This window comes from Oratosquilla oratoria, chromosome 16, assembly GCF_046742065.1.
Source record: "Oratosquilla oratoria isolate Oo_2021 chromosome 16, ASM4674206v1, whole genome shotgun sequence".
NCBI classification, from domain to species: Eukaryota; Metazoa; Arthropoda; class Malacostraca; order Stomatopoda; family Squillidae; genus Oratosquilla; species Oratosquilla oratoria.
Genome location: NC_134792.1, coordinates 57303649 through 57316089, shown reverse-complemented (window position 1 = coordinate 57316089; position 12441 = coordinate 57303649). Strand labels below are relative to the sequence as shown.

General features: G+C 37.2%; 2 protein-coding genes across 6 annotated transcripts in view; one reads left to right on the top strand and one right to left on the bottom strand.

Moving 5' to 3' along the window:
• IntS4 (integrator complex subunit 4) overlaps positions 1 to 3466 on the bottom strand; it is a 44362-nt gene extending 40896 nt beyond the window's left edge. The window contains exon 1 of the mRNA XM_076199907.1: positions 3284 to 3466. Coding sequence (XP_076056022.1) covers positions 3284 to 3337 — 54 coding nt within the window. The 5' untranslated portion in view covers positions 3338 to 3466. The remainder of the gene's footprint in view (positions 1 to 3283) is intronic.
• Positions 3467 to 3698: 232 nt separating this feature from the next.
• Positions 3699 to 12441, top strand: part of LOC143034036 (uncharacterized) — a 114197-nt gene continuing 105454 nt past the window's right edge. For all 5 annotated transcript variants that reach the window (XM_076199902.1, XM_076199901.1, XM_076199903.1 and 2 more), the window contains exon 1: positions 3699 to 3826. The gene's annotated coding sequence lies outside the window, so the exon portion shown is untranslated. The remainder of the gene's footprint in view (positions 3827 to 12441) is intronic.

The following is a 12441-nucleotide window of genomic DNA, read 5'->3' as shown; positions in this document are numbered from 1 at the left end:
ATTATTTGGCTCAAGACAAATTTTCATTCTTCCACTGAATACCTATAAGTTGTGTAAATTTAATTACCTAACTTATTCAGTGGAACACATTCAGTATTACTTTCTCTGAAATCCCTCAATTAATGTCAATGTTTACCACCAACTTTGGCTCTCCAGCTCATTTACTGACCAAATCAGTGAATTAGTCTTTAGTTTTACTATCCCAAATGACCTGGAACAGCTGATTCAGTCCCCTTATCATATTCCTGCCATGGAAATACACCCAACATTCTTGATTTCTTCTTCATGACTCATCCTTCTACTTGAACTTTTTTCTCCACCTGGTACCTCCAATCATAATCTCATTTCTGTCACTTCTACTGCTATACTACTGCTTCAAGATTCCACTCAGGTAAATACCTTTGACACTTTGGCACCACTGCCTGGAAGTCTATGAGGTAGTATTTCTTTGATTTTTTGTAGAATAATTACTGCTTCCATTCTAGCGACAACTCTTAATTGAATAAGACCTTGGTTTAACCCCATTTATTCTTATGCTTTAGATGGGAAAGAGGGGAATGTCTGTTAAGGAAAGGAAAAGACAGAAGATAGGGGTGAATGGAGAATGGTTGTGTATGGATGATGTTGAGATGCATGAAGGGGAGTGGGTGGGGGATGGAGAAGAGTGTGTTTGAATGATATTTTTGACGTAGCCCAAAGGGATTTCTCCCTGTCTTCTTTTTTTTCTGCATGAGAGGATGGAGAGGGGGTGTCGCCGATTGAATGAAGCAGCCTTGCTGTGGATGTACTGTGTCTTGCTACACTGCCTCTGACCCAGGGCAGTAGGTGGGATACAGGGATAACCTATCATCCAGGAAGAGCCAAGATAATAGGGAGGGATGAGGATGAATGGGAGAGGTGTATGTGGGGATGGAATGGGTGGGAGTGGATTTTATGCCTTTGTTTTTTGGCTACCTTTCTTGTATGGGGGAAAAAGCCATTGGTATATGTATGTATGATAGAAACAAGGTTTACAAATGGTACCATACCCTTCAAACTCTGAAGTATCAAATTAGCTAATTCTACCTGGAACCATGCAAAATCTATCTTCTGACAAGCCAATCACTCACTCCATGTCAAAAATCTTGCCTTTTTTAATCCTTATTATGATTTATAGCCTGTAATATTTTCCAGAAATTTTATGTCCCTATCTCTATTTTCAGTGACAGCAGTGTTGATGTATCTTCCTCTGAAAAAGCTAAATTCTTTGTGAAATAGTTGATAAAACTTTGGACAACTCCAGCACTATGCCTTCTATTACCGGTCCCTTTGACTTGCTCATTCCCTTAATCTGTATTTCTCTCAAAGATTTATTTTCATTTATCTATCTATCTTTTTTGTCCTATCTGGCCTTGACACTAAGAATTTATGGTCTGGATAGTTCCCTTTATCATTCTTAAAAACTGTGCCCATGTACTGACTTCTTGCATAGGCAATGTTCTGTCTGTATCAATTTCCACTTACCCTATGCTTGATGTATGCTTACATTCAACTTTTCTACAGAAAACCGACTGCTTTTAGCTTCTTTATGAGAGCTTCAAATATCTTAAATAACGGGGAAATTGATGCATAAGGAGGGTTCCATAAGCTTTGATTTCCTGGTTAAGATTTTTGAAGCCATCACAAATTTGAACATTGTGAAACATCTCTCAGCTCACGACCTGCCAGTCTGGCTTTCGCAATGGAAGTGTGACAGATCTTGGTTTTCTTCTTTGGGGGGGTTTTTGGTGAGCCCTATGCTGTTCCACTAGACCAGAGGTTCTCAATCTGGGAACCATGACAAGAATTAAGGGGGGTTATGGAGCTAAGATGAGAGGGAGGAAAGGGTGGTGGATGGGAGTGGAATGGGTAGGAGCGGGTGCGTGACTCTGACTCAGCTACCTCCCTCATAAGGGTGAAAAAAGCCCTTGGAATACAGATAGACAGATTTTTTTTTTTTTTTTGGCAAAGCGAGACTTGGGATAAAAATAAAGAGCCAAATGAATGTTGAAAATTCATGAAGGGAGGAATGGAGTGAAAAAGTTTGAGAACCACTGCACTAGACTTATCAAAAGTATTTGACAGAATCTGGCACAAATATTTTATTTCTAAGCTACACTCAATACATTATATATCCCTTTTTTTCCTTCCACATTTCTAACTTGTTGTATTAGTTTTCTCTCATACTTATGACTTCTGGTATCCCACAGGGTTCTGTTCTATCCCCTATCTTTTTTTCTGATGTCAGTAGGTTTTGCCAATGTAGTTGCAATTAGTCAGGCTTTAAGTTTCAGTCTATAAACCTGCAACCCAACAATATCCAGAAATGGTGCTCAGACCATCCTACTTATCCACTCTTGAAAAAAACTTTGGACTGCCATCCATATTGTACTAGTGTGAATATGTTTCTATTTAATTGTCAAACAGGAGTGGGAAGTATTTGCTAGTTAATGGTTATCTTTGTATTTTAGTGTATGTGTGTATTGGGGGGAGGGGCACTGAAGTTGACAGAGAAAGATCTTCAGCACAATCCGGAGACCAAATGCCCCTTCCTCTCCATACACAGTTTTAAAGATCATTGATGGCTGGGAGATGACTCTCAGATGTTCCTTCCATCATAACCCTATCAAATACCTCTCACTGATCTGTATAACATAAATACATACATACACATGTATATCTAAGTACATATTTATGTGTGTGTATCTTTATGTATGTGAATATATATATATATATATATATATATATATATATATATATATATATATTATATATATATATATCATATATATATATATATATATATATATATATATATATATATATATATATGTACACATATATCTATTTAGTTTTTACATATATGTACATAATTATATGTTTATATAATGTAGTAGTGCACATCCTTTCGCTGGATGCCTTGGTGAATCATAGGCACTTAGAATTCATTAATGATCTCAACAGCTACTTTTACAGTAACAAGAACCCTATTGTGCAGAGCAGGAAAATTTGAATCAGCTGATTCAAAGGCACGACGAATATGGGATGAAAATCACGTCAATCATATGAATTATACTCATCTTGTACAAAGTCACTAAACCATGGAAGTATTACATCAATGAGAAAAAAACGTGTAAATGTACTATATAACTTCAAATGATACACAGCAATTGGTTTAAATATAAATATTGGCAACTCTATGGACACAATTCAAATTGAGTTTTAAAACTCTCTTATTTCTCATTTCAACATAAAAACATATTACCACAACTGTTTGGCAGTATTCTGCAAGTGCTCTCTTCTTTAATAACGCAGCCATTATCAATGTATCTTTAAACTCTTAAGTTTCATCAATCCCAAAGCTTCCCCATTTTACTATAATCATAAACACTTTTACTATATAAGCAGAGCAATTGAAATACAACTTATTCGTGTCCTTTAGATGATCGAATAAACTTTCATTCCCAATAACGTTTGTCATTTGTTTTTAGAAAGTTACGTAGGGTTATTGTCCATCCATAATTTTCTGATCATCACGACTCATTATCTAAACTCTTATCTAAAATAGAATTAGAAATACAGAGAATCATTTTTAATATATATTAATGACTGTACTAGATACCAATTACATTTTTTTCAGCTTAGTACAACTTCGCAATTGGTTCTTCATTTGTTTTAAGAATAGATTCCTTTATCAAGTTCTCTATAGTTGTGTGTTGATATGGCGTGCACGAGGATCTGAGAAGGAACGACGAAAATGGAATAAAGCGCAAGATTTCCACCATACAACACACAACTATTTGGCAAGGTATTTCGAGTGATACTCAGTGCACGACTTGATGTTAGTCTAATGGTGTTTCAAGTGGTGATTTAACCGCAAAGTAGGTGTTAGCGGTAGCTTGGATTCGGCTGTGAACGATCCATGTAGAAATGTTTGGTTTCGCGCGGGTTCAGTTCTGTATTTCTTAACATCGGCATAGTGTTCACTTAGTGTTAGCTATTATTACTTTGCATATATTTATATACTTACATGACAACAGTTCCGGGTAGTGAGGATGTCACATCTGAAAATTATGAATTGTGCTCGTCTGTAGGTAGAGAGGCGGTCTCGGCCTGTGACCTTGAACTTGAGATAACCGAAAGTAAACAGGCAAGGGATTGCTGGTCCTAAATTTTAAAGCTCAAATGAATGATATGATCGTTAGAATAAAGTCAGAGGTGTCTGTAAGTGTAATAAGTTACAGTAGGAACCGAATAGAGTCACAGACAGGAGATGTCAAAGCTTTGGTTTGCAAATGGGGCCATTTGAGGGTTGTGCCCTAAGGGAGGTCTCAACCATTCACTCAGTGAGTTCCAGATACACCTGTTCCTTTTGGAATGAGGACCCAGGTATAAAGGTATATCTCATTGTCATTCAAAAGTGGAGCTTAAATTCTTCAACATAAGTTGTATATCATTTGTAGGGGGAAGTTTTGACCTGATTTATGTACTAAAACATGTTTTCATTGGAGAAGATGGTAGTAGAAAGTGAACCTTTAAATTTAAGACTTTTTTTTGTTTAATTGTGTTGGCTTAAAGGAATCTATTGCCAGTAGTTTTCAGTAATTTAGAAATAGGTAATACAGTTGTCTTTATGTATTGAAATGATATATGATTACATATGTAAGGTACAGAATCATGTGATAATGTGTGAATGCTTGCATGGTGAAACTTGACACATCATTATTTGCTTTAAATTGCATTCCCTGCAGTCTTACTGAAAACAAAAATAGAAAAGTAACTATTTATAAGAAGATTCAATCTCATGTTTGCTATAATTACTTGGAGGTCTTTAGAAAACCATTGGAATCCAGAACAAGGTTACAAATGAATAATTGGTTGATGCTGAATAGCATAATATTCACATACTAAATTTTGTATTATTAATAGTAGGGCTATGTAAAAGAAGATTATATATTTCTAACATATATTTTATATTTATTTTATTGAGGTCAGTGCTTATGGTGTATGTATACAACATGTATCAATTGTAATAATGCACAGTTGATATTTGTGAATATGCTCATTGGTAATTTAATCCAGAGGGCAGTTGGTAAGACATGGAGCAAAATATGAAATTTGAAATAAAAGCACGCAGAAAGAATGTTATTAAATCATACAAGATAATAATGCAAATGATAGGTATTGCTTGAAGAAATGTACACAGTATTTAGTAATTGTTTATTTTTCAGATAAGATGTCTTCTTTAATCTCTTAGATCTATTCAGATGTAGTAAGTTGACTACATCCACAGTATATTGGTTTGAATACCATAAATTAGTCACAAATCGGTGAAATGGTATTTCTTGTAGACCAAATCTTTCTGGAGTTTGTGATCTTATCATCTTTTATGGCACCTGGTTCATATCGCTCTTCATATCATATCCTTTGTCATGAACATTGGGAAATGTTTCACATATGTTAAGAAGACATGTATATCTGATGACAGGTTTCAGGGATCAAAATTTAGTATCTGAATAAAAAGGAATTGGGGTTAAAGTAAAGTCAAGATAGTATAAACCATGTATCAACCATTCTGTATGCAATGTGTTTTATGCACAAAACATGCACACAATGGTAGTGGTCTCTGCAGTAAGTAACACTTATTATCAAGATGGAATACATGGAGAAGTCAGATAACTTACTGGTCTTGAAGGTTAAATGTACAACACCAGATGTATTGGACTATTGTCATTGAAAAGGAAGAGAACGATGTGGCTTGATGGTATTATTCAAGTCATTAAAGGGAATAGATAAAACTGACAATCTCTTGGTTTGGAATGGGAGACTTGTAAAGTCATGGGAACCAATTGAAGAAGACCACATATCTGAAGGATGTCAAGAAACCAATATCTCTGTAGATGTATCAACTCTTGTAATAGTTTAGGTTGTGATATACCCAAAGCTAAAATATTTAGTGAATATGAAATAAATTTTGATAGTTGGAGAGATATAGGACCCATTGTGATTGTTTGCTTAAAGTTAGGTATTGGTGTGGGAACAAATTATTTGTTGGATTACGTATGATCCATCTATTTTTTTTTTTTTTTTTTTTTTTTTTCCTTCTCTTTTAAAATTGGGTCCAGCCAAATATTATTGACAAATTGTTCCACTTCATGCTGTTTTTTATTGTTAGAGTCTGAGCATACTCTTCATCAATAATTAAACATTCTTTATCCATCCCAATACTTGCGTGACTTCTTACATCACAGCACCCAATTCTTTTCTGTGACTATTGATTACCTCTACTGTCATGGTGTAATGATAGTTTGGAGTATTAGAGCCCAGTTGTTTCACTTTAACAATCCTCATTATTAAACAGCATTTGTCATTCTTTGGACGAGTAGATAAATTTACATTGATAATGAATTATTTAATATCTAATAGAGCAGTTATGTTAAAATCTCAAGTGTCCAAAATTCAGCTGTATGATGAAATACATGAAAAGGTAAAGGGGGGAAAATAGTAGACAAATTTGAATTTCTTGTACTTTACAAGTATCAATATAATTTAATTTTATTTTGCCAACACATAATCAGCAAATCTGGATTCACATCAGTCATGTGGCTGTGCACATATAGCTAGTGATAGGTATTGTTATGGACTGTATTTTACCAGCACTTTTTTTTTCTTTAGTGACTTAATGATACTTTCATAGTTCACACACACACAGTGGTCCCATCAGGCAACACAATTTGCTCCTGCACCCCTCCTTTACATGTGCCAAAATAGAATTGCCTATCTTTGATTACAAGTGGATTATTGATAATTATGTTGGTGTCGGGAAGGTGGGGGAACAACATATCTGCTAGCACAGTTTCCAGTCTCTACTCCTTCCTAGCTAGACATGACAAAATAAGCATTTAAAGTACAGTTCCTTAGTTTGAATATATAATGGGTGGCTGGAAATTTGTTTTAGAATTTAGCATGGGATAGCAAACCATGTTGCTGAATGGGACTGATTCATGTTCTTGCTATAAGAATGATGCATCTAGCTGTGTGCACTTGTTTGTTTATAACAGTGATTGACAGCTAACAGGCTGTGTTTGTTTTGGCAGTCTGTGCCATTAGTTTCTTTATAAATATGTACTCTTTGTCCAGTACACATTTTATATAGTTAACTGATTAATTTAAGTGCGGTAAGTGAATGTCATGTTTGTGCGTATGGATTACGAATAGTCATGGAGTTTCATAATAGTAACAGTTGTAAGTATTACAGTAAAGTCAAATATAAATTTTACTTTATGCAACAGTATTTTTTCCTGTGTGATCCTGAATATACTTTCTTCACATTTCTTGAGTATGTATCTGTATTTGTATATGTGTGCATACATATACAAAATTAAGATATTTAGGTGTGTGTGTGTGTGTGTGAACAAATAACAGGTACCTGCATGAGGTGGTCCAGCAAGATTGACAGTAGATCTGCCCGTTTTCAAAACCCATCAACTCCTTACACCTCTTCCAGGAGGTGCAGCAAATAGATGACAATAAGTCCCTGGACTGGGCCCAATATCCCTTTCTGTCAACATCAGCTGTGTTTCTTGCACCACACATGGAGAGTTGACAAATGGTGGCTGTTCTCCTCTCCGTACACTTTGATCCAATGACGTAACAATTCCACACTGATGCAACACAGACAACAGTCCAGAATTTCTGCCCAGAGAGGTCTGTGGGAGGTTCCAAGAATTGTTGACAGCCACTGTGGGGTTTGGGAGGTGGGGACTGCAGATTTTTCCAATTTGTAATAATAAAGGTAACTTTTGATTGTGTGTGTGTATATAGAATATGTATATACTTGAGATTTTACCATTTTCCCAAATGGATTTTGTATCAGCAGACAAGTATATTCCCATGCAGGTAATTTATGTAATGTAGATGGTAATACTGGATAATTTTATAGAGAGCAGGATACCTGGTCCCATTATTCCATGATATGATGGTTTGAACAAATGGAAAGGAGTGAGGAAAGATAGATGGAGTGAACTTAGGGGGCAACCTAAGATGTGATGGATGGATAGGGTGAAAGGGGCATTAAGCAAGAGGGGAATGTCTGTTGAGCAAATAAGGGAGAAGGCAGGGGATTGGAGTGAGTAGAGAATGGCAGTGTATAGATGATAGTTTGATGCAACTGGAAGGAATTTCACCCTGTCTTCTCTATTTACTACACAAGGGAACGGTGTTGTTGCCATGTAAGTGAAGCTGCCCTGCTGTGGATGTGCTGTCTTGCTGCATTGCTTCTGACCCAGGCAGTGGGCAGGTGACAGGGTGACACTTCATCCAAGAAGAGCTAAGATAGAGGGAAATAAGGGTGGTGGATGGGAGTGTATGCATTCCTTGACTTGATTACCTTCCTTATAAGGGGGAAGGGACCCTTGGTATGTAGATAGGTATTGTAGTAATACTGGACCACTTACAGATTCCTGAGGGACTGTAATATGTGTACAGTTGTTGTTGTTGTCGTTCCCTAGACTGTCTGTCCGAGCAGTCCCGTCTCCCCAAGGAAGGCCACAGCCGAAACTGGGTTTTCCCACAAATCCTTTATAGAGTGTATGTTGTGTTGTTTGGGTGCTGTAGATTGGGGTGGTGAGGGGGTAAGTATAAAGGTGCTGGGAATGGGATTGGATCTAGTATGATCAAAGGAAAGTGGGAAGTGAGCCAGATGTTTGTGGAAGACATTGTGCTTGTAGTGGAGTCAGAGGATAGGCTGAAACAATGATGTAATGTGGGAGGGTATGTGAGAGGAGGAAACTTAAAGTGTTTGAGCAGAGTAAGACAAACTACAGAGTGTGGGGGTGGCAATGGGTTGGATGGGATGTTAAAAGACCAGGAGGCTGGAGGAAGTTGAAAATTGATGTATTTGGGGTCACATACAGCAAAAAATGTAGGAGTGGAGGTGAAAGTGAGTAATAGAGTAAAAGAAGCAAGTACATGTCTGGGGGTGGGGAATGGAAAGTCATGAGAATTGTAATTTTGGGATTAATGCTAAGAAAAGAATGTATGGCCATATTCTGTGAAGCAGGGATTTGGAATTTATAGGATGCAGAAAAGACTATCCTAAATGGATTTGAGAAGGTGAAAATATGGTGGGGGGTCACAGGGGTGCTGGTGAGAATTATGGAGGAAAGGTAGAGAGCAGGGATGGTAAGAGAACTGGAAGGGACTTGAGTAAAGGCGGATAGGATGGTTTGAGCATATTGAAAATAAGTTAAGAAAAACTTGTACAGAAGTGGATGGAAGGACCTTGAAAGGAAAATCTAAAATGAAGTGGATGGATTGGGTGAAGGGGCATTGGGTGTCTGTTGAGGTAAGAAGGCATAAGGTAGGAGTGAATGGAGAGTAGTTGTAGATAGATGAAGTGACATACAAAGAGATTTCTTGCTTGCTGTGGAAGTGGATCGTGAGGGGGGGGTAATGAGTTGTCATCACAATGCAGTGAGTTGACAAATAACCACCTGAATGCAGGCATCCCAGTGTGTGATTCTTACTTCTCATTGGTGTGGGGTGGGTTCAAGAGGATTAATGTATTGATCAATTTGATGGAGGAGAGACTTTGCCCACTTTCTATTGGATCTGCATCAATCCTCATCAGACTCATTTCAGAACCAGTCTTATCTTACCCAACTACCCGACAGTCTTTACTGCCTCGCACATACAATAGGGAGACCACCATAGCTCCTCGAGGTAAACAGATAACCTTCCTAGGAACAACTTGTTCCCTATCTCTCCTTAGCACTGACCAATCACAGCCTTTTATCTTCATACTTGTACACCTCCATCATCCTATCTCAGCACACCTGACATTACTTGAAATAGTAATACCAGACCTACACTAGTGATTCACCATGGTCCTGGATCATGTGTTGGACCCATGATCAAAAGCTAATCTTCCTGGTATGTGTAATGCTGTGACCTACATTCCAAACTACACCATAACTGGAGTGCTGGTTTGCCGTGATGTGGGGCTTTTCAGCCTGTGATCAGGTTGGAAAGTTGACTCAAACTCTGATTGCTGGATTAGCAGTTGAATAGGATACCACCAGTTCGTTCTCCTTACAGCCCTCACAGGCTTCCCTCCACTTCAAGGACGATAGTCCTTCTACTATTCAAACTGGAGAATGTTCAATCACCATCATGCATTCTAACATAAGACAACACAAACCATATAACATCAATAGGACTCCTGAACACAACACCCATGGTGTAACAGGTTAGGCAACACATCCATTCTACCGGGCTGTTCCACATACAGTGAAAACTGGCAGCTCACAGACATAACACTTCTTAGGTGAAGGGAGGTTTCTTCTCTCAAAATCCATGGAAGTCATGGACTATCCAACAATAATAACTGGGTAGGTGTAGGTTTCCAGTGAAACTTAAGAAGCGGCTACTGTTTTTTGTAACTTGGGTTTTGATTTGACCAGACCAGCCATAGACATCATGTGTGCGGATATTTATTTATTTGTTTATTATTTTATTTATTTCTTAGTTGCTTCATCTTTTCTAGTAAGCATTTAAGACATGTATGTTGCTGTGAAAAGGTTTTATCTATAGTTCATTTAGATGTTTTTATATTGCATTTGCAACAGGCCATTGAGAGAATTGACAATTTGTTTATGATGTTTAGTAAGCTATATAGATGGCTTAGAATTGAAGTGCATTGTGGTTGTTAAAATATATATATAAATGAGGGCTTTCTAGTAAATGGGTACAATTAAAGAGAAACCTCTGTGAGTTGGCAGAATTCTTTAAACCCGAAATACTGCTACTACATGTTTGTGATGAGCGCTGTTGTAGTGTCACATATTCACAATATTAAGTTTTAACTGTATTCTTTTATTCTAATGTTAGTATATTTTATAGTTAAAAAATAATATTTTGGGACCATTCAAAATATATTGCGTGGTGGGAATGATTTGTGAAGATGAAGTGTTGAAGGCACCCAGAAATATTTACATGAGTAGTCGGAAATTTGTGAAGGTTAAGAGATTGAGGAACTGAGTGATGGGGTGCATCAGGGTTGTGTGGTGTCATTATGTTCATTATGTGTATGGAGAGGTGGTTAATAAGAATGCTGGGCAGAAGTTTGGAATTGGTGAGAATGTAGTGGTATTTTTGGCTAGTTTTAAGGAGAATGAAGAAGTTGATGACTGACAGGGTGTGTGAGAGAAATTTAACCAAAGTAAAAGTAAAATATGTGCAAGGAATGATAATGGTGGAAGGTTGATTATAAATGGTGAAAGGCTGGAGTGAGGATGTGGAAAGAGGTCAACAGATGTGTGAGTGATTGTGGAGGTGAATTTTAAGAGCATAAGATAGAATGAAAAGTTCTTGGATAAAAAGGTACAGTATTTGGGTGTGAATGCAAAGAATAAGTCGTGTGAAGGTGAGAGATGTAAGAAATATGATGGGGTTTCAAGATTGGATAGTGAGAAATTTGGAGATATGGACAGAATGGATGTTGGAAGAAAGCTGCAGGAAAAGACAGACCAGCAATTGGAGGAGGTGGTTTGAGTACATGGGGGGAAAATGAGCGAGGGAAGACTAGTAAAAATAATGTGGAAGTCAGAATTGGATGGATTCGAGTTTAGAGGAAAGCTGAGATGATGGATGGATGAGTGAATGTATCACTGTTGGGTATGGAAGGAAGTGCAACAAATAGGAATAAATGGAGTGAGATTGAATAGGTGAAAGTATGATGTGGCCAAAAGAGATGTTTCGTTTCCTTGGTAGAATGATTGGAAGACAAAGAAGTCTCAATGGCATAGTGCAAAAGACAAACCAGCTTTTGGCTGTTGGGTTCCTACTGTGGGAGAACTGTTGCACCATACTACCATTCACCTAGACCAGTGTGGTAGGGGACAAGGTGCTGAGATGAAAGGCGTCTTTCGGCAGGCATACATAGTTTTGATGTAGATGTGTGCTTTGACTTGTCTACCCTTCTGTAAGAGGGAAAGGTCCTTTGGCATAATGTGTTCGTGTGTAGCTAATTGTAATGTACAGGAAAGAAAACATACACATGGGATCCACTCTCATGCTCTCCAATTATCATACCAAGTTTCAAGTTCATTTGTGGATCCAACTTGGGTTATATCAGCTATATTCTCCAATTATATTTAGATTTGAATTCATGGGTTGTTCAAGTTTGGGCTATATTGCTTTCTAAGCTATTCCAAATATTTATGCATCTGTGTGGAAAGCTGAATTTCCTCGTATCCTTGTGAATGATTAATATAATTTTTTTTCTCTTGGCCTATTAAAACCCTCCCATTCTAATCCAAAGATATCTTCATCCAGTGTGAGCGAGTGAAAACATTTAATTAACATTTTTAACTTTCATACCATTTTTGTGTTTTGATTAATCATTGAGAATGGATTGGGAGA